Below are 23,946 nucleotides of genomic sequence, written 5' to 3' on the forward strand. Positions count from 1 at the left end.
TCTTCCTTGCCATGAATATGAACTGGAACTACAACTTCAACCATTAGGAATTCTGAATGAAGACATTACAAAAAATGAATTCAATCTTATGAATTTTGTGAACTTAGTTAAAAAATTCCATTCATACAAAAAATTCTTTACAGATGGATCAACGGACACAATGGGAAATGCGGGATTTAGTGTTTTTTCCCCAGATATAAACTATTCATTTTCATCTAAACTACCCAAATATGTACAGCAGAGGTAACCGCGATCAATCATACAGTCCAAATTATACGGGAACAAAATATCACAGAAGCCATTATCTTTTCTGACTCCAAAAGTGCACTACAAAAAAATCAAAAAAACAGGGTTTTCTAAAGACACAGAACAACATATCGTATTTAACGAAAAGAGGAATTATCCTAGCAAAGAACAATAATATCAAAATCTTACTAGCATGGATCCCAGGACACACTGGTATTACTGGAAACTACAAGGCTGACCAACTTGCCAATATAGGTCTTTCTCTGAATATTCCCATGAATATCAAGCTAGAGTTTTCAAATTTTACACCCTACTTGAAAAGAGATATTTGGTCTAACTGAGCAGCTGAATGGTACGAAGAATATGGCACAAGTAATTCATTATATGCCAAAATTAATAAACGAATCCACACACTACCATGGTTCAATAAATTCGCATATATCAGTAGGAGACATTTAACTACAATCATCCGTATGAGAATGGGTCATTGCTCATCCCCTCTTCATCTATTTAGAATTGGAGTCAAAGATGATCCTTATTGCGAATGTGGCCAAGTAGGAGGATTAAACCATATTTTATTAGAATGTCGCTTAAATCAAAACCCACACTTCGACTTGTATGCCGAATTAGCTAAAACTAAACTTCCCACCCCCATAAATATTTGTACAATCCTCACAAATATTAATGAAAATACAATAAACACCTTATGTAACTTTATTTCTAGCTTTAATATTAAATTATACACTATGATATTCCTTCTTTCAGTCGTGAGTGCTTCTACTTTATCCGTCGGTAGCATTTCTGGTGTGTGCAAAGCTTGTAGGCTACCCCCGAGCGAGAAAAGTTTATACCTTTGTTGTGTTGTCTTACTAATATTTTAGCCTGTGAAGAAAAAAAACCAGCACAAGTATACATGTAGAATAACCTAAAACAAACAAAGGAAGAATATAAGTGTAGGTAGGCACTGATTGCTGAAGTAAGACCAAAGAATATAGACGCTTATAGAAGAATTGTTCACTGTTATTTTTGAAAGTCGGCAAAGGTAAATCAGGGTGGGACGCACGTGGTACCACTAAGGAGCGGTCATGTCAGCTCTATTATTGCTTCTAAAATATGAAAGAGTGTGGCAATAAATGCAACTTTAGATATTTTTATATGTAGATGCCGCGTGGTCGTAGAATAGGATTAAATTTTTGTGTTTTATAAAATTTTTTAGAGAAAATAATATTATTTTAACTTTTAATAAATTAATCTTTTTAGAAAAATTATTATGAATCAAATTTTTAATTGAAATATGTACAAATCTTAAGTATAAATCAGTTTAAGACTATATTGTAATAATTTCACCAATATTTATTCATTGTGAAAATTATGTTTTAGATACTACTAGTTGTTATTTTAAAACAAGATTAAATAGTACCTACCCATACAGCGTAAAAACTTTCACATATACTATTCATTAAAAGGTACTGTTAAATATTTCAAAAATAAATCAGGAATGCTTTTTGTTGTTATTAAAAAATTATGGATGAAATGGAAGTTTCGGCGAAATGGAAAATTTCATAATTTAGTAAAAAGTTTCATTGAATACTTTTTTTTAATTGAATTTTTTTAAAAATGTTTCGTTAATTTCTGGGCAGAAAAACAGTATAATAAAAAGTTATGTGACGGTTTTTCTTTGTGTTTGTACAAACCTATTTTTAATTCAAAGTTATACAATTAAAAAAATAAATACTTTGAATATTGTAAATATCATACATTTTTAAGTTTTAAAATTAAAAATTTAACATATTAAAAATAAAGATTTTATTGTGAAAAAAACAAAAAAAAAAGACAGTTTGCAAATCAATGGCATCGAAATTTGTTTAGGCGTAGATGCAAAGTTACCCGTTTGTACTCCTTTCCCACTTTCCCCTAACTACATAATTCATTATGAAATTTTCGCCACGGCGCCACGCTTTGAGTTTATGCAGCCACCCTCAGGAGGAGTGTTTTGAAGTCTAAACAAACCGTAACCACAGTATATTGCTTAAAAAGAATTCTTTTTAAGCAATATACTGTGCCGTAACCACAGTATATTGTTTAATTAAGCAATATACTGTGCCGTAACCACTAACCAAATCAACTCAAATCGCCAAGACAAAAAGTGTCTACCCTCGAAGTAAACTGGGTAAATTGTCCAGGACATCACATAGCCCAAAAAAAGAATAAGAAGAAGAAATTAAAGGTTAATGAATGACTTGTTGAGTTAACACGTGTTAATAGTAAGAAAATTCTACGGACTTTACTGTAAGTTTTTTCATTAAATTACATAGTAGCAGTAGATTAGTAGGGCATGGATGTAAATACTGCCGATATCCCAGAAAAGGGGGATTTTTGCTTTGCTTTCTTGGATTCTCAAAAGATTTTAAACTCTACACACGTGTTTGCTCCTAGACATAACCAAAATGTTAGTCAAATTGAAAGAGAACTTTTTGAATTGAAAAATAAAAATAGATTTCAACACGATCAGATTATGTTAATAGAAGTGAATAATTTATCCTCCAGGATTGAAAACGTCAGCAGGAGAAAAGTTGAATATAAAATACATTGAATTCGTCGATGTATAATATAAAGTATAGAGAACGTTCCGGTTAAGTTAGCTGCTACAAATGAAACTTCAGGTACTTCGTACTTCAGTAAATCACAAATTTGCGTTTGTGGTATTGCCATGTCCTCATTATGTATGTTTTATGCCTCAAATATGCTTTTTTATATAAAAATATTAGGTAATATCTTAGATTAAAGAAACCCTAATATCAAAGAATATAGACGCATATAGAAGAATATTTTAATGTCATTTTTTACCGTCGGCAAAGGTTATACCAAAGAATATAGACGCTTATAGAAGAGCAGTTCAAATGGGCGATTTGGTTACGGTTTATACTGTATCATGGGTTTATACTTCAAAAGAGGGTGGCTGCTGGCTGCATAAACTCAAAGCGTGGTGCCGTGGCCGTCGGCTTAAAACTATCATCACAGAATTCATGAAAATTTCATAATGAAATATGTAGTTAGGGGGAAGTGGGAAAGGAGTACGAACGGGTAACTTTGCATCTACGCCTAAACAAATTTCGATGCCATTGATTTGCAAACTGTCTTTTTTTTTGTTTTTTCACAATAAAATCTTTATTTTTAATATATTAAATTGTTAAATTTTTAATTTTAAAACTAAAAAATGTATGATATTTACAATATTCAAAGTATTTATTTTTTTAATTGTATAACTTTGAATTAAAAATAGGTTTGTTCCAACACAACGAAAAACCGTCACATAACTTTTTATTATACTGTTTTTCTGCCCAAAAATTAACGAAACATTTTTAAAAAATTTCAAAATTTTTCAACCGAAAATTTAATTTTTTCAGGACTTTTCATCAAACTTTTTAGACAATTTTCCAAATTATTTCATTGAACAATAATTGTCCTGTTCGAAAAAGTATTCAATGAAACTTTTTACTAAATTATGAAATTTTCCATTTCGCCGAATCCAAACTTCCATTTCATCCATAATTTTTTAATAACAACAAAAAGCATTCCTGATTTATTTTTGAAATGTTTAACAGTACCTTTTAATGAATAGTATATGTGGAAGTTTTTACGCTGTATGGGTATTATTTTTAATCTTGTTTTAAAATAACAACTAGTAGTATCTAAAACATAATTTTCACAATGAATGAATATTGGTGAAATTATTACAATATAGTCTTAAACTGATTTATACTTAATTGAAAATAAACTGTTGACATTAATTACAATTAAAATAAATTTTATCTAGAAATGTATGACATTTACTAAAATATCATCTTCATAACTGATTTTTGTATTCATATATGAATGAATGAATAACTTATTGGTTTCAAAAATGAAACCAAATGTTAACTTAGTGTTTAATTACTACATAGTATATTCAACTAAATAATATTCTTTTCATTATATATATATATATATATATATATATATATATATATATATATATATATATATACCGATTCGGCAAATTTTCAACTACCGTATACGTTAATCAGTATGTGGAACAAAGATAACACTTAATTGTTTGAATACGAGTGAGACACAATCCACGCACTTGGAGTAGCGAGTCTAATTTTTAAACAGTGTTGCGAAATTTCTGTAACATAACTCCTTCTAAAACATTAGTCGGATACATGAGTGTAACATAATGTTTAAATCCACTACAGTTCATTGCAGAATGAAAATTAATATTGCCCCAACGAACCTTACATGAAGTAATCATGTAAGTATTATTTTTTAAACGATTATATCATTACTTCATTAATTAACAAAGAATACTGAATTGAGAAATTGAGATGCGACAACAGCGTGAGCTAAATAAATAACGCACTTCAGTAGACAGACAAATAGTATAAACCATTTGCCCTCTCTACGACTTCCCCTCAAAAGAATAGGCGGTCCTTATCTGTACAGCAGGTTTAAGGTCAATAAGGTAAGGTCTATTTCTTTGATTTTTAGCTGTCGTGGTAAAAGGTTGAAAACAAATAATTAACATGCCAAGCGTATACAGTAGAACCTCGATAAATTAAATTCCAAGGGAAAAACCAAATATTTTAAGTTATAGAGGTTTTAAGTTATCAAGGGTCTATGTTGTGATGGTTTCCTATATTAATATAGGTCAGAAGTTCATTAAAATATAGGCATTTATTATACACTACATTACTACATAAACTACATTCATTTATTATATTCGTTACAAAAAGTTAAAGCAATAATTAAAGGTATAGTCTACTAAAAAAGTCTGTGATTTTCTTTTGTTTTAAACAATTCATAGATTCTAAATCGATTTGATTTTCAATAACATAGAGAAGAAAATACGTTATCTTTTATGTTTCTACACTGCTCTATAAATGATCGTACAGTCGTTATAGCCCTCTTGCTTCGTTGATTGATATGCTCTTAGATGAAGTTTGTGGGTCGTCATTAAATTCATCGTCTTTATAACTTTAAATACAGTACATGTTGTTATTCCATTATTCAGGATCATTATTATCTTCCTCTTCAAAATGATTTCTTGAGGTTCTGAAGAAAAACCACAGGTTCTAAAGCAGTTTTTCACTGTGAGGAGTGTTACGTTTTGCCATGTTTTGTCCATCATCCTCATTACTTGAAGAACATTGATAGAAGAAATCGTATTTTGCTCCATATCAGCTATCATTCTTCTAACAACTTCTTTTCTGTATAATGTTTTAAAATTTTTAATGATACCCTGATCCAAAGGTTGAAGTTGTGATGTTGTGTTTGGTGGAAGAAATTGTACTTTGATTGCCTTTAATGGTGGTATGTCCCCGTGTGCTGTTTAGTTGTCGATGAACAGAACAATTTTTCTATTTCAAGTTGCCCTTTGCTAATCTATATTAATCAGCCATTTTTTAAAAAGTTCTGCTGTCATCCATGTTTTTTTATTGGCTTCATAATTAATGGGTAGTGATTTTAAACCTGCAAAACACCGAGTTTTTTTTTACTTACCTATATAATTAAAGGTTTGAGTATTTCTGTGCCCGTAGAATTTGCACAAAGCAGAATCTTAAGTCGTTCCTTGCTGTGTTTTTCTCCATGACATTTTTTATTTTTGAATGTTAATGTTTTTTCGGGAAGACATTTAAAAAACAGACCAGTTTCATCAGCATTAACAACATCATTGGGATCATAATTATTCACTAAATTATGCAAGTCAGATTTCCATTCTTGGCAGACTGATTTGCTTACGCTCGTACTTTCGCCGCACATTTTTTTAAGGTTAAATCATTCGTTTATTGAAATTCTCTAACCAGCCATTGCTGGATTTAAAATTATCGATTTTTAGTGAATTAGCGAACTCTACAGCGTTTTCTTTCAGTATGGGTCCACTGATACTGATGTTTTTGTTTCGATACTGTTTTAACCACGTAAACAAACACTGTTCCAAATTAGGGAATTCGGCAATTTTTGTCTCCTGATTCTTGTTTTTTCAATAGTTCGGTTTCTTTTTTTATGATGATTGATAATGTACTCTCGTGTATTCCAAACAGAGCCGCAACTTATTTTCTTTTGAATCCATTTTTCACTGCTTCTATAGCTTTTAATTTATCAGCATATGTTAGCGTTGTTAATTTTCTTTTTGAACTCATTTTAAGCAAGGTATCACACAGTACCTAAATCAATGTTTCTAGAACAGTGATCAAAACTTATGATACAGTAAGCTGTTCAGCTGTCATTGGTAAACAATTTTATGTTATAGAGAGTGTGAAAACATTTCTTTAAGTTACTGAGGGCCAATATGGATATTATTTATTTAAGTTATCGAGATTGTGTATTTTAAGTTGTAGAGGTTTTGGGCTCCGATGGGAAGGGAACATATAATTTTTTGAAGTTATAGAGGTTTTTAAGTTATTGAGGTTTGACCTATCGAGGTTCTACTGTATTTTCAAAAAGAAAAGATTCAAATGGTGAAATGGTATTATGGGAACCATTCTATTGTAGAAATAATACAGTTATTTATTGCTGCTTTTTAAAAACAATAACTTTTTAAAAAATGTTTTCCGATGAATCTTCATTCACAATCCATAAACGTCATAATCCATCTGTCGTCCGCTATTGGTCTAGGGAAAAGAAACATTTGAGTATTGCTGTGAAAACACAATTCCCAAAGAAATTAAATGTGTGGACTGGCATTTATAACGATAATATAATTAGTCCATTTTTTATTACGGGAAATCTGAATGGACGAAAGTATCTAGATTTATTACGCAATCAGATTATTCCAGCAGTTTGAAACCTTGCGGTCAACTTCGATGATGTTTGGTTTCACAGGATGGTTGCCCAGCACATAATGCAATCGAAGTTACAAATTATTTGGAACAAACATATCCTGGACGAATAATTTCTACACGAGGAGCAATAAAATGGCCCCCTAGATCACCAGATTTAGCACCTTTGGTATTTTATTTCGTAGGAATGCTAAAATCAAAATTATATCGGCATGAATTCGAACGAGCCACCAATTTAGCCGAATTGTAAGAAAAAATTGTTCAACTTTGTAGTCGAGTACAACCAAATCAGCTAAATGCAATGAGACTTGCTTTAATTGAAAGATTCGGATTTTGTTTAGCTTAAAATGGTGGTTTGTTTGAACATTTAATTGGTTAGAGATTTTTTAAAAATGCCTTTAATTTTAATTATTTAGAATAATTTTTTTGATTGGTTTTTTTCTTATAAAAATAATATTTATATTTAGTTAATGTTTGTTAAGTTAATTATTGTTTTATTTCCTAGCTACCACAGCTAAAAATCTACAAAAATTACATTTAAAACTCGAATACCTATAAGTGTTTGAGTTTTTCTTAAAGATTTACCAACGGAAAGTTGGCGACGAAATAATTTTATGCAAAGAACTGCACCCCATCAATGTCCGATAATTACTGTCGGTCATTGGTCATCGGTGTATTTTTATGCCGCTTCGCACTGTAAAAGAAGGCGTTGCTTAAAATTTTAAACTCTTCAGGGGAACAATGCTTTGTTGCCACACATAAATTACTTAAATCACTGTTCTTTGTTAACTAATAAAGTAATTGATAAAATCGATTAGAAAATAACAATTACGTGGCTACTTTATTTGAATTTTTTTGCGACAATATTAATTTTTATTCTACAATGAACTGTAGTGGATTTAAATATTATTTTAGACTCATTGTATCGGACTAAAATTTTAGAAGGAAAGATGTAACAGAAATAATAGCAACACTGTTTAAAAGTCATACCTACTCCATCGAGATGGTGACTGCCTCTCACTTCTATTCAAACAATTAAGTGTTATCTTTGTTCCACATACTGAATAACGTATACGGTAGTTGAAAATTTGCCGAATCTGTATATATATATATATATATATATATATATATATATATATATATATATATATATATATATATATACATATATAAGAGTAAGAAAAAAGAAGTGCTTGTGACTCGTTTGGAAAAAATATATAAATATGTTTTGGATTGGTTGGAGTCAATAAAAGGGGCTCTTATGTAACTATTTTTTATCTCAAGCTTTCAATTGTGTTTCCAATCATTTTCAAGAGCTGCTAAAAAATACAAAATATCTTACAAAGTTGAACTAGAAAAAAAAATATTAACTCACCAAATGAAATAAAATATTTATATATCTCTATATCGTCTGTTGACAAGAAAAAGTCATTAAGTACACAAATTAGCTAAACACAGCTTTTCTCACTAACTACTTTTATTTTCTTGTATGTTTTGCTGGAAAAGCTCACTAACTACAATAATCTACCAATAACAGAGTTATATACATCTAAAATTCATTAAGTGATTTTTTCTTTTCTATTTACGGCAGGCAAAAGTCAGTTGAACACTTAGTGAGGTTAAGCTGACAGCATTTTAGTAAAGTCATTTGCGGCATCGCATAACAATTAATGAGTTAACATAAAATCGATAGAAACACAGTTTTTTAGGGATTTTTGTTATTGTTTGTGAAATATTACTGGAAGTAATATTTAAAATGTCGTCAAGGAGCCGGAGAATGTTAGAAATAGTTTACCGTAGAAAAGACTCTGAAGAAAACATGCAAATCGTAGTAAGTTTTTGAGGTTATGTTGACTGGTGAATTATTGTATTTTAAATAATATTATTTCCAGAATAACGAAAGTGTACAACAGTCCGTTGATCGGCCAGTACTGAATGCAACAGGTGATTTTCTTGAAACAAAACAGCCATATAAGGTGAGTGATATAATAATAATTATTGTTTTCCTTTTGATTCAAGTCCAGAACCGGCTTAAATAAATATTTTGATGCAATATAACTGTTGTACGTATGCTCAGAAAGGTTGCTAAAATAGTAGAATCTGTGTTTTCTTTCTTCTTTTATAGGTGTATGCCACGCAATATGTATGTCTTTGTAACAAAATATTTTTCTGAAGGCATATTTGAATGTTGATCATTTAATTTAGTTGTGACTACGAAAAGTACTTACGCTTTATTTATTTATGTATGTTATATAAAAATCGTTAAGATAAAAAAATAACGAAGTTCAGTAAAATATTTTTTTTGCTTTAGTTCAGTAAAATATTTGCTTAAACTAATGGAGAAACCATCTCATGTTTAATTCGTTTCAGGTGAAACGCAACCGCCTTGTGGACTATGATTGTGAAACAGATAGTGAAGCTGACTCTTCTGGAGATTCTGATAAAGATCCAATATTTCAAGAGGAGAACTGGTCTGATATTACTGATTTCTCAGATTATGAAATCCCAGAAACGAAAGGCAAAAAGTTGACAAGGTATAGAACCAACGAACCAAAAAACTGGAAAGTTAATATTACGAAAGAAAAGCGAGCTAAGTGTCTCCCGTATAAAAACCAAAAAAAAAAGAATGCCCTGCAAAGTTTCCTAAGCAAGTTGATTGCAGTACTTGTAGGTTTAAATGCACTTCCAATTTTACGCAACAAGAGAGAGAAACTATTTGTAAAACTTATTGGGGACTGGGTAATTTTCTTAGGCAAAAAGACTTTATTTTAAAATACGTAACACGACTGGAACCTAAACGCAGAAAAGTAGCAGAAAACAGCAACGCTCGAAGTATCTCAAAATTTTACTTTTTGGAAAATGATCGAGGTAGATACAGGGTGTGTGCAAAATTTTTTGAGAAAACACTTTGTATTTCAAATGGCCCTGTTAACACCGCTATTACAAATCAAAGTGCTGTTGGATGTTTTGTGGGAATAGACAAAAGAGGCAAAAAAGCTCCTGCAAACAAAAGTACCGAGAATCAAATTGCTATGGTAAAAAAACACATTGAACAATTTCCAGCAATGGAGTCACACTATGTCCGTAAATTAACCAAAAAACTCTACTTAGATAGCAGGTTGTCAATCTATAAGATGTATAACCTATACAAGAATGATTTTTGTAAAAAAAATAACTTGGATAATCCAGTCAGTGAAAAAACTTATCGTAGAATATTTTGCAACAGTTATAATTACTCTCTCTTCAAACCAAAAAAGGATCTTTGTTCAACATGCTCCAAATATAAACAAGCTTCGCCTACTGAAAAACGTGAACTGGAAGCTCAATATACTTTTCATTTAATGAGAAAGAATCAGTGTAACGAAGCAAAAGACAACGATAAGATACGCTGTAAAAACGACCCTACCTTTACTATGTGTTCCTTTGACCTGCAAAGTGTCCTGCAATTACCTTCCTCTGGTGTTTCTGTGTTTTATTATTCCAGAAAAATTTGTGTATACAACCTCACTATTTGTGTTGGTTATGGGGAGAAAGCACATTGCTTCACCTGGAATGAGCTGAATGGGAAACGGGGGAGTAATGAAAATCACTCCCTTCCGTAGTTAATCATGTTTCTCTCTTTTGTGATACATGCGGAGGGCAAAATAGAAACCAAAATGTTGCTGCGATGATGTTATATGCTGTACAAATTATTCCAAACCTAAAGATAATTGAAATCAAATTTTTGGAGTCAGGGCATTCTCATATGGAATGCGGCTCAATGCATTCAGCAATAGAGTCTGCAAAAAAATATGAGAATGCCTTTACTATGAACGATTGGGCGAGAATATTTAAATCTGCTCGTTCCTTCAACCCAAAAAATAAAAAGAAAGGTAAATATGAGGTGCATATCCTTAAATATACAGACTTTTTCAACCTGCAAGAGTTATCCTCAAAACTTATTAAAAACAGAAATAAAGATGAGAATGGGGAAACAGTTTCATGGTTGAACATCAAATGCTTGAAGTTTGAGAAGAAAAATCCCGAAGCATTCTTTTACAGATATGACCATTCAAGTGACTATAAAAAAGTAAATATCTCTGGACGAGGTCGACCTAAACAGTTACCAGTTCAACTGAAATCTGCATATCAGCAACTTTTACCGATTTCAAGTAAAAAAAAATCTGATCTTTTAAAATTGGTCACATCAGGACACATACCAGAAGAAGTAGCTGCCTGGTATACAAACTTACCTTCAGTTGAAACAACAGGCTCAGATCGTTTACCGGAACCTAATCATAGTGACTCTGAAGATGAATGACTTCATTTATTCAATTTTTTATTCATTTTTTATTACAAAAGAAGAATTTGTTTATTTATTCAGTTTTTTATTCAATTTTTGTTATAAAATTTCACTATAATAAAATCGCAATCCAGTTCATTAATTGTTTTATTTAAGGTTTTAGCCAATTTACTTGCAGAAAAAAATCATTAAGTACTAAAACTCCAAAAACTTCATAAATATCAACAACAGAGGTAAATTATTACCTTGGTATTATAATTAGGCATATTTACGTCAAAACTTTCAAGTTTCATAACAATCAAAACAAAAATGAAATTTTAGTCAAATAAAAAGTGTTTTTAAGTCCAATTTTCTCAAATAGTTTGTGGCAGCACTTAGTGACTTTTTCTTGTCAACAGACGATATGTATATCGACATTTGTTAAAATAAATGTTAAAGAGATATTAAAAAACAAAAAAAGTAAAATAAAAATATATGAGAAATTATAAACGTTTTAAAGGTAAGAATAGTAGATAGTTTAAAAACCTTTTATGTGTAAATATTGCTGCTCTTAGCTAATATTAATTTGCTTATAACAATGTTAATAATGTTTAATTAATTTGTAATAATAGGCAAGTTAATATTACTCAGCGGGAACCAAGCGAGAAGGTAGAAGTTATCTCCCACCAGGATGGTAAGGAATATACTCAGAGTCCAAAAGTTAGGCATCCTATGTATATAAAAATTTACTATTTGATTAATTAATATTTTTTCGAAATACGTCAAGTGGATTAAAACAGTATAAAACGATGGATTCACACTTTTTCAATATTTTAAAGATCCAAAAAAGATGATATTTCAAAATACCACTTTTGTCAGGGTGCTTTATGACCTAGTCTGCTCGTTAGAGCACCTTGAGTTCTTAGCAACTCTGTTACGAGGGGGTTGATGGTATTCTCCCGAAGTCTCTTTTTATCGTCGGGTGTTGCTGATTTGAATTTCTAAGGATTTGCTATGGTCTATGTCCCAGCAGCCATTTTTGCCTTTTTCTTATCTTCCTTTGTTGAGCTCTAGTGAGGAGTTATTTGAGACTTACTTATTTTTTAATTTAAAAATCCGAAATTATACTTCAAAATTTCGAATTCTCAAATTGTAAAAAATAATTCTTTGGTGTATGTGTTAAAAAGCAATCCTAGCGTACTAACAAGATCAGGAATTGTTTTTATCAAAACACCTTACAATTTTTTGAGCTTTCTCTCCCGGTGATTGACTTTTAATTAATTTTATTTATAGTTTATAAAAAGAGAGTTTTAATTATATTATTTGTAGATTTGTACATAATTTCAATTAAAAATTTGAATCATAATATTTTTTCTAAAAAGATTAATTAATTAAAAGTTAAAATAATATTATTTTCTCTAAAAAATTTTATAAAACGCAATAATTTAATCCTATTCTACGACCACGCGGCATCTAGATATAAAAATATCTAAAGTTGCATTTATTGCCGCACTCTTTCATATTTTAGAAGCAATAATAGAGCTGACATGACCGCTTCTTAGTGGTACCACGTGCGTCAAACCTGACTAACCTTTTGCCGACTTTCAAAAATAACAGTGAACAATTCTTCTATAAGCGTCTATATTCTTTGGTTTGAGTTTACACAGTCGCCCTCTTAAGGATTTTTTTGAAGTATAATAACAGTAACCAAATCGTCCATTTGAACTGTTCTTCTACACTTCTCAACAATTGAAGTGGATATTATGAAAATTTGTATTTTATTTTTTGTTTATAAGGTCAAATAGAAAAATGGAGTGATATAAATAAAGATTTATTTTTACTTCGTATTTTCATGGAGATGAACCGAAAGAAAGAAATTTTTTAAGAAAAAAAAATAGAAAACAAACAAAAATTGTAAAATTAACAACCTAAAATTTCTAATCCTTCTCAATTTCTAATATCCCGAAAAGAAAAATTAATAGTGTGTAGGTCCACCTTTGTGTCGCCTTAGTGCTCTAACTCTATTTGGAAGACCTCTTATTAAATTATTGATGAACTGCTGCGGTATACGTTCCCAAATCGCGCGTAATATATTGGCCCACTGATCTAAGGTTTGGGGCGGTTGAGGGGTTAAGGAGGAGGTTAAGGAGCCTGGTTTGTTGCCTAGACATTTCGCCCAAACATGTTCAATGCAATTCATATCAGGTGAACACGGTGGCCTCTCCATTCTTGTAATGCCATGAGCTTCTATACACTCGTTGACAATTCTCGCACGGTGAGGGGGAGCATTATCATCAATCAGAACAAATTGTTCGCCTATTGCACCAAAAAATTGAACAACTGTTGGTACTATGACTCTGTCTCGATGTCGTGTAGCAGTCATTGTCTCATTATTTAAGACTACTAGGTTCGTGCGAACGTCAAAACATATGCCTCCCCACACGCAAACGGATCCATCTCCAAAAATAGTGGTTGGGACTCTCACATTTTCATTGTAACGCTGTCCTCTTTTCCTCCACACCAATATTCGGCCATAATTCGTATACAAACGAAATCTGAACTCGTCAGTAAAGAGACAATTCCTCCAATTTTCGAAATTCCACTGATAGTGTTCCATCGCCCAGCGATATCTGCATGCATGCTGCTCCCTAGTTAGCCGTGGTTGGGTAGCGCGTCGTCTAACCCTTAAATTGGATGCATGTAACGATCTTCTGACAGTTTGACTGGAAATCGCTCTTTCAGTAGCATGCCTGAAGATACTGTTAATTCTGGAAGCCGTGAATGTTGGGGTTCTTCTTGCCGTCAGAACTACAAAACGGTCTTGCCGACGAGTTGTAGATCGTTCTCTTTCTTCTCCATGCCTGTATGTTGCAGATCCAGTTGCTACATACCGATTCCATGCACGACTTATTACACTTTGCAACACATTTAGCCTCATAGCAACCTCGTGTTGAGTTATGCCTTGTTGGATCCAATGAAATAGTTGCCCGAGCTGCACTAGTTCTAAACGTCTTTGCGGCATAATGTTTTTGTGATAAATAGATTTCTTGACTTATTGACAACTGGTAAAGCCAATACAAGCACTTTTATACGAATGATATATTCATGTTTGGAACAATATGTCTCTCTTTGTACGAGATAAGGGCCGATAAGAATACGGAGAAAAAAAACACATGCAAAAAATATTGGCAATAAAGATAGCATATAGAGTATAGTACAGACAATTATTTTAAAAATAGTTTTAGATGTTAATTTTAGGAATTTTAAAATTATCCACTTCAATTGTTGAGTAGTGTATATGCGTCTATATTCTTTAATAATATTTTATGGAATCTGGTATTTTTTATTTTTTTTTAATTTACGTAAAACACGAACGAATGAATATTTGTTTCTTTCGATCGTGGTTGCAGTTAGTTATTAGAAAAAAAAATTTAATCGCCATTTGGTAGATTAGCGGATAAATTTGGCAATAGTGTCAAAATCTTCAAAACACTAGTTGCCAGATTGCAAAACACTAGTTGTTATTTTACCATTTTTTGTTTTCGATGTTTAATTAAATTAATTATTATTATATCGCATGCTCTTTCACTACTTATTAAATGATGATTTATATTCTCAGGGTAGCTTGCTTTCTAAAAACACTGTTTTAACCTCTGATAATGAAAAATGGATTTTGCTGGTTTTTGAGGAGTCTGAGGAGGAGGAGTTTTACATTGGAAGATTCACAGTTTTTTTAACAATAAACAGGATCTAACTGTGTTTCTTAAAGAGTATAATTTTAATATTATTCTTTTAAATGGAACTCATTTGAAATTTTCGCAACAATTATATATTCCCAATTTTTACTGCTTTAGTCAAATCTTAGTAAATAACACACCACTAGATTGGAAACAGGAAGTTTCACATCTGGGAGTTATTTTAGATAGTTCTTTTTCTTAGAAAAGCTAAATCGAAAAGATGACGTTGAGAGCTTCCAGTGGAGTCAATATTATTCAATGTCTATGTCGAACATGTTGGGGAGCACTTCCTGCTACTTTACTTATCTTATATAAAGCCTATATTAGATCACACCTTGATTATGGATCAATTTTTCTTGGAGGTTGTGCATGTTCCTTACTTAAAAAACTAGATGAAGTTCAATATAGAGCTCTCAGAGTGGTAGGAGGATTACGAGGTCTTCTCCAGTTCATATTATTTTGTCGCAGTGCAGAGAAACACTGTTAGGTCTTAGAAGGATTTGACTAGCATCTAAATTTATATTAAAGGCATATAACAACCCAATATATTCCTTAATTGAGTACTTTCATAAAGTCTTTTCTGAATTACTTTAGTTTCTGGAGAAGAAAATACTTTCCACCTCCTCCTATTAGAAATAACTCCTTATTTCCTTATCACTGCTTTCCACTTAATTCTCAGGTTTCTCCTTTCAGTTTATCGATCATGTGACCTAAATAACCAATGAGAAGTTTACATGGTCGATAAATTTATTACCATTAGACAGAGGTGCAGGGACTGCTTTGCATCGGTTTTCTCTGTCGCACTGGGGGAACGCCACTATATTACGGAAGTCAGTATATCTTGTATTATATGTAATGTTGGCATTGATATATACCTTAATGAAAGCCCCAAATTAACAGCAAGATTACCATTTGCTAATTCAATTGTTCAGCAGAATTATTTGTGATAAAAAAAGGCATTAGGCTTAATTCAACAGAATGATTTAAAAAAAGTCTTATTTGTAGTGATTTAAAAGTGCTCTGGAGAAAATTGCCAGGCCAAGTTATAAGGCTGCAGCAGATACACAAACTCTCCAATTAAAACAGAAACTCTGTCAACTTTATGCACAACATAAAGAAATTAAATTTGCATGGATTGCAAGTCACACCGGGATGGTGAGGAATAATAGAGCTAATCATCTTGCTAAACTTTCAAGAAGAAAGCTACCTGTTACTGAAGAACCAAAGGCTTCCTTTAAAGATCTCCAAACTAAACATAAAGAAAACCTATGGATTAGTTGGAAAAATCGGTTCCAACAAATAGGACAGATAAAAGGAATTACATATTGTACACATGTTAAGCTTCCATACTTGCCGTAAGAGGAGTGGACATACATTGCAGTGTTCCAGTTCATTTATTTAGATTGAAAGTGATCAATACAAATCACTGTTCATATGGCACTGTAGACACCTTACAGCATATTTTATTGGAATGTACTACTTACCAAAGGAAGTCCCAGTTGCTTAGAAGTGAATTACAAACTCAAAGATATTACTCGAAATGCAAAAGTTTTAGCATCAACAAGGACACATGTGTAGTTAGTTAGTGTACTTTATAAGATTTTATCTACTTGCTTGGATTGCATGTGCTTAGTGCGGTTTGGTGCGTTAGTACTGTACTATAATAATAGAACTTGTTGAACTTATGTGAAAGAACTTTTAAACTAGTAATTTTTATTTTTTCCTTTTAACTATTGTTGCAGGTTAGCCCTGGTTGCTAAGGTCAAACAAATGAATGGAAGAAGGCATTTTTTACCTAAATATTTCGATAAAAAATAATAGTTATGGAAGCTAAAACCGAAGTTAAGGATGAGTTTATAGAATGTGAAAAAAGATTGGTGATTCTACTATCTTCAGAAATAGATCTTGGAGAATTGAAAGATGAACTGCATACAGATTCAGAGGAGACAAGTAAGTTCTGGAATATGCGTAATTAATTAATACATCCTGCAATTAAAGTAATGTGTAACTTTCGGTTGTATCACCTATGTCTATAACCAACAGATTATCGTTGGTTTCAGCATCCACTTTTTAAATACATTTTATCTATAGTTACAGAACAGTCGCGTAGTCCCATTGGTTGTGTTGTTAATGTGAGAGCTACAGTTGAGTTTGGAATCCCGGATTACTCCTAAATACTTGATGTTCTAGTTCCTAAATACTTCTTTCTAGTTCCTCCCCAAATAATTTCAGCTCATTCAGTCCTGTAAGCTTTCTCTTATTAGTAAAGGCTATTTGTTTAGTTTTAAATGGAGTCTTCTATGCAATGAAGGCCATATCACATTTGATTTGCAACAGTACTAGGACATTATCCCCTAGTCACTATTACAATATCGTCTGCGAAACCCTAGACTCAGATTCCTTAGCTGCTATATTCCAAAATGTTGGTGACAATACACTCCCCTGAGGGCATCCTTTAGTTGCCCTCAGGTTTATGGCACATTCATATGTATCTGTTTATATTATTCGGCTCTGAAGCATTTGAATAATCCACTTGCATATGGTGTTGTTGATTTTCCTCCCCATCAGTGCTTTATATATTGACACAATAGTCATATCTCCATAAACTCCTTTTAAGTTCTGATAACAGATTGTGAAGGGTGGCTTCCTGTACAAGCTGGTGATTTCCCTGTTTAATAGCCCATTGTAGTTGGTGCAGGTTTTTCATGATTTTCAACATGAATGAAGTCAGACTTATTGGCCTGAATACTTTTAATGAGGTGTAATTTGTTTTCCTGGTTTATGAAAAATGCCACACTCACTCTTCTCCAAGCTTTGGGAATGTACTCCAGAGGATCGCTAGCTCTAAATATTTGGATCGTGGGAGCCATAATTATTTCCAGCCCTCTTAAAGCAGCCTGGGAAATAGACCTTCTGGCCCCACAGTTTTATACAGTTCAAAAGTTTCAATAGCCCATCTGTCGTTGTGAGAATTAAAGATCTGTTCAGAGGTCGGCCAGTCACTTCTGGTTCTTTTGCTGTGCTAATTTTGTTAAATTGCAAACTATACCTAGTTTCAATTAATTGTTTTATACAACTTTAACTCTAAATGTCCAGTTTCGTAAGCTTTTTCATATTTTTAACATCATTGACTGCTACATGTCTTTGTAAGGTAACACACTTTTATTGTAACTTCTCTATGGATGTTTGGTTTCATATTGTTCTTTTTAGATGAACTGATGATGCTTTCTGAGCAGAAAGCGAAACGTCTTCAATAAATAGATGAAGTAGCCACCTTCTTTGTCTTTTATTTCTCCACTTTGACCGAAAAACCCACCACTCTTCGAGTGTACCTTAGTATATATATATATATATATATATATATATATATATATATATATATATATATATATATATATATATATATATATATATATATATATATATATATATATATATATATATATATATATGTTCGAAGGAGAGAAATAATTGGCTAAACAGCTAACTGACAAAGTATACTTTTTATACTAGTATACTAGGCATCATCAGGGAAAGCTACAATGATGTTTATGTATTTTTTACATATGAACTACTAGTTTCATTACAGAGCAATTATCAGCTGTTATTGTTTACTTATTTAATTTATACATAAATTTTTTTATACAAATGAACTATAGCTTGGTTTTTTTTAGGTTTGCCTCAGAACAAGGATAGAATGGACATTACGAAAATACATCTTTTTGAGAAAAAGCACTCTTCTCACCGCAGTGCCTTAAAAATAAATTTGTTGAAACACACTGAAGAAAAACCTCACAAGTGTGAAATTTGTTTTAAGCAATTTGCTGACTTAGGTTATTTGAAAAAACACAGGAGAACGCACACGGGAGAAAAACCTCACAAGTGTGAAATTTGTTTTAAGCAATTTACTAGAGCAGGAGTTTTAAAACTCCATTTAAGAATACACACTGGAGAAAAACCGTATAAATGTGAAATTTGCAATAAGCACTTTTCTCAACAAGTTATCTTGAAAACACATTTGTTGACACACACTGGAGAAAAACCTCACAAGTGTGAAATTTGCTTTAAGCACTTTGCTCATGCATTTACTTTAAAAAATCATAAGAGAACACACACTCTAGAAAAACCGTACAAGTGTGAAATTTGTTTTAAGCAATTTGCTCTAGCAGTGAATTTAGGAAAGCATTTAAGAATACACACTGGAGAAAAACCGTATAAATGTGAAATTTGCCATAAGCACTTTACTCATCGCTTTAACCTGAAATCACATTTGTTTACACACACTGGAGAAAGTCCTCACAAGTGTGAAATTTGCTTTAAGCACTTACCTACAAGCGCTCGCTTGAAAAACCATTTAGTCACACACACTGGAGAAAAACCTCACAAGTGTGAAATTTGTTTTAAGCAATTTAATCAAGAATGCAATTTAAGACGCCATTTAAAAATACACACTGGAGAAAAACCGTATAAATGTGAAAGCAATAAGCACTTTCGTCACCGCTCTAACTTGAAAGCACATTTGTTGACACACACTGGAGAAAGTTCTCACAAGTGTGAAATTTGCTTTAAGCACTTATCTACACGCGCTCGCTTGAAAACACATTTAGTCACACACACTGGAGAAAAACGTCACAAGTGTAAAATTTGTTTTAAGCAGTTTACTCAAGCAGACACTTTAAGATGTCATTTAAAAATACACACTGGAGAAAAACCGTATAAATGTGAAATTTGCCATAAGCACTTTTCTCAGCGCACTCTCTTGAAAACACATTTGGTGAAGCACACTGGAGAAAGTCCTCACAAGTGTGAAATTTGCTTTAAACACTTTGCTCGAGCAGGTACCTTGAAAAATCATAAAAGAATACACACTCGAGAAAATCTATCCACATGTGAAATTTGTTCGAAGCAATTTATTACAGCATCAAATTTAAGACTCCATTTAAGAATACACACTGGAGAAAAACCGTATAAATGTGAAATTTGTTATAAGCATTTTTCTCAGCGCAGTGTTATGAAAACACATTTGTTGACACACACTGGAGAAAAACCATATAAATGTGAAATTTGTTATAAGCATTTTTCTCAGCGCAGTGTCATGAAAACACATTTGTTGACACACACTGGAGAAAAACCTCACAAGTGTGAAATTTGTTTTAAGCAATTTGCTGACTTACGTTATTTGAAAATACATAGGAGAACACACACTGGAGAAAAATCGTACAAGTGTGAAATTTGTTTTAAGCAATTTACTACAGCAGGAAGTTTAAGACTCCATTTAAGAGTACACACTGGAGAAAAACCGTATAAATGTGAAATTTGCAATAAGCACTTTTCTCAACAAGCTATCTTGAAAGCACATTTGTTGACACACACTGGGGAAAAACCTCACAAGTGTGAAATTTGCTTTAAGAAATTTACTCATTCAGGTACTTTGAAAAATCATAAGAGTACACACACTCTAGAAAAGCTGTACAAGTGTGAAACTTGTTTTAAACCATTTACCGGATTAGCTGGTTTAAAAAATCATAGGAGAATGCACACTGGAGAAAAACCGTACAAGTGTGAAATTTGTTTTAAGCTAATTAGTGGATTGGGTGGTTTAAAAGATCATAGGAGAACGCACACTGGAGAAAAACCGTATAAGTGTGAAATTTGTCTTAAGCACTTTGCTCAATCAGGTACTTTGTTCAAGCATAAGAGAACACACACTCGAGAAAAGCCGTATGAGTGTGAAATTTGTCTTAAACACTTTGCTCAATCAGGTAGTTTGTCCAAGCATAAGAAAACACACACTCAAGAAAAGCTGTACGAGTGTGAATTTTGTTTTAAGCAATTTACTGCAGAAGGAAGTTTAAAACGCCATTTAAGAATACACATAGGAGAAAAACCGTATGTGTGAAATTTGCATTAAGCACTTTACTCAAGGAAATCATTGAAAATTCATAAGAGAGTACATACAGGAGAAAAGCCTCACAAGTGTGAAATTTGTGCTAAACAGTTTACTAAATCAGGTAATTTGAAAGGACATATGAGAACACACACCGGAGAAAAACCGTACAACTGTGAAATTAGTTTTGGGCAGTTTGCCTAAGTAGTAGATATGAAACAACACATGCTATTGCATACTGATGAAAAGGCCTATAGGTGTGAAATTTGTTTTAAGCAAATTAATTAAGCACAGAATTTGGTAGGACATACCAAAACGCACACGGGAGGAAGAACTTACCAGTGTGAAATTTGTTTAAGCAATTTACTGAATTAGGTAGTTTGAAACAACATAGGAGAACACACTGGAGAAAAAGCAGTTTACTGTAGTGGATGGTTTGAAAACACTTGAAGAAAATCTTTAGAGTGTGAAATAATAAACTTACTGTAAAAATAATTGAAATTTTCTCCATTTTATATATTTATTATGATACATTATTTGCTATTGTATTTTTATTATATTTATCTTATCTTTATTGTGTCACAGATAATTGAATTACACATTTCCCAAAGTGAAGACTAGCTCCACGTATTTCGTGACCTATCTAAACTCCATATTTTTTTGGTTTAATAGTCCAATCGTCAGAGATTTTACCTCTAAAAATTATACAAACAAGCTGAATTTTGTACTGGCTTCCTCCTAAAACGCCCTGAAAAAATCGATTTACCAAGAATCTGTACCTCGTAGAAAAAAATGTTTCAAATTAAAAATATAACTGAGATAATTTTGAACAAAAATGTTTATTAGCACTTTTTATGTAGAATGAACCGTCCTATCAGAAGCAACGTTTTACGCGCGCGAAATTAATTTTAAATAACATTTGTATCAACTCGATGGTACAAATTCGATATCTGTTAATCAGAGTGTCCTATCGACAAAATTCAAAATGCATTTTGAAGGTGAAGAGTTCAGGTTTCGTATGTAATTTTTGCGTTTGGCCGCAAATGAAGTCAGTTTCTCAAACTAAACTTTTAAAGTACAAACGATCGCACGTCACGGGAAAGGCCTCGGCTGAAGTTGTGTTGTTGCGAAAAACCTACTTGCCAAAACTCAAAACCGAAATTTCATGCTATAGGTTTTAAAGATTAGAATCTAACAGTGGAAATTCTATAGTGATCGATCAATGAAAGTGATAAATTTTATTGATTTCATCAGAATCATCAAATATCGCGCAACGTTTATGTATTTAACACATTTATTAAAATTGTCTTCATTTACTGCAAAATACAAAAATTGCTTACGAAAGCTGCACTCTTCACCTTTAAAACATTTTGAATTTTTATTGATATGACTCTAATCAAAAGATATCGAATTTTTGCCGCCGAGTTTATAGAAATTTTATTTAAAATTGATTTCGCGCGCGTAACTGACATTGAAAATAGCCTGTCGTTTCAAGCTTTGTTTTTCAGAGAACGGTCCATTTTACATAAAAAGGTCTAATAAATATTTTTGTTCAAAATTATCTCAGCTACATTTTTTATTTTAAACATTTTTTTCTATGGTTGACAGTTTCTTGGTAAATCGATTTTTCCGTTTTCTTCGCCTACGAGTGGGCTTTTAGGGGGAAGCCGGGGATAGGGGTGGTAAACTTTTGCATATTTTTTGAGGTCTCAAAATTGACATTCTTAGCAAAATTCAGCTTGTTTATATGAAGGTTCAGTGACATTTTCGTCTTTGAGGACTGGAGTAGCTAGTAGCGTTCAGGGGGTGATTTGATTTCCAGTAGAAGTTGCTAGTCGGGGTTCAACAAGTTTCCCAATCAGCTAACCATGTTTCAGAATCTCTAAAGTATATATGATGGAAAGGTTTTGATATTCAATAAAAATTTCTTAGTGCCACAAGACTCAGAAATCAATTGTTTCTGATTTATAGAGCTTCAAAATAACGGTTTTTAGTTCATTTCTCAAAATCATGAATTTTAAAACATAGGTAGGCGGGATATCTTACGATTTCTGAGTCTTAGGCACTAAGAGCTTATGATGAGCATGACTACCTCTCTGCAAAGTTTCAGCCAATTTCACTGAAACATTTTTACATAAGTAAATAAGAAAACACTAAGAATATTTTCAAGAATACGACAACCAATGGCGCTACGAGTTGCAACTTGTGTTACGTTTTAGAGAGGTAATTTTGAACATTTCTTGTAGCTCTGCGCTTATTTAAAATTATATTAGTGGTACTTTCTATTATTGTTCTGGTTTAATTTTACTGTATTAGATAGTTCTTGAGAATGTATTAAAGGAATGAAAAGTATACGTTAAGATGTTTGATTTTTTTTCCATAAAAACGGCGCCTCATAAAAAAAAATATTTTTGGAGAAAAATAAAGAATTTTTTTGACACATACTAACTTCCCATACACCACAATGTCTCACAATCCAAAACTAAAAATAATAAAATGGAAATCAGAAGTATTAATGCTAATAGGGATAAACTGATTAATCTAATATCCTAAATAGATCCAGATATCATTTTCATCAATGAAACACGGCTTAAGCATGATGTCAGATTTTCTTTTAATTTTTATAACATCATCCGACAAGACCGGGATGATGGTTTTGGTGGTGTGGCAACATGTATTAAGAAATCCATAAGGTTTTTGACAATCAAAAAGTTCAATTCAGCTTTAGTGCAATATGTAATAATTAGTATCTGTAACCTATACCTTATAAATATATATTCTAGCTCTAATAACGCAATCACTGCTACTTTACTAAATGATATGGTAGAAGGTATACCCTTAAATAATCTAATCATTATGGGGGATTTGAACTCACACCATCCTGCTTGGAATAAAGGGGTATGCAATAAAGGTGGTAAAATAATTTTTGATTTTTCCTTTGATAATGACCTTACAGTGTTGAATGATGGCTCAGCAACATTATTTCAAGACTCT

The 23,946-nt window shown here is 32.0% G+C and overlaps 1 protein-coding gene across 2 annotated transcripts; it reads left to right on the forward strand.

Moving 5' to 3' along the window:
- Positions 1-2,351: 2,351 nt before the first annotated feature.
- LOC140449044 (uncharacterized) lies at positions 2,352-23,303 on the forward strand. 2 transcript variants are annotated; one of them, XM_072542187.1, is made up of 3 exons: positions 2,352-2,535; positions 16,808-17,015; positions 18,740-23,303. In XM_072542187.1, the coding sequence occupies exons 2-3, from the start codon at positions 16,889-16,891 to the stop codon at positions 20,962-20,964; spliced, it is 2,352 nt and encodes a 783-aa protein (XP_072398288.1). In that variant the 5' UTR covers positions 2,352-2,535; positions 16,808-16,888; the 3' UTR covers positions 20,965-23,303. The 2 variants fall into 2 exon arrangements, with proteins under 2 accessions (XP_072398288.1, XP_072398289.1); XM_072542188.1 differs by lacking the exon at positions 2,352-2,535 and adding an exon at positions 2,568-2,909.
- The last annotated feature ends 643 nt before the right edge of the window (positions 23,304-23,946 follow it).

This window comes from Diabrotica undecimpunctata, chromosome 1, assembly GCF_040954645.1.
Source record: "Diabrotica undecimpunctata isolate CICGRU chromosome 1, icDiaUnde3, whole genome shotgun sequence".
Lineage (NCBI taxonomy): Eukaryota > Metazoa > Arthropoda > Insecta > Coleoptera > Chrysomelidae > Diabrotica > Diabrotica undecimpunctata.

Coding starts and splice junctions, on each gene's coding strand:
- LOC140449044 (XM_072542187.1), top strand. CDS start 16,889: ATGGAAGCTAAAACCGAAGTTAAGGATGAGTTTATAGAATGTGAAAAA. Junction 17,016..18,739: donor TACAGATTCAGAGGAGACAA/GTAAGTTCTGGA, acceptor GGTTTTTTTTAG/GTTTGCCTCAGAACAAGGAT.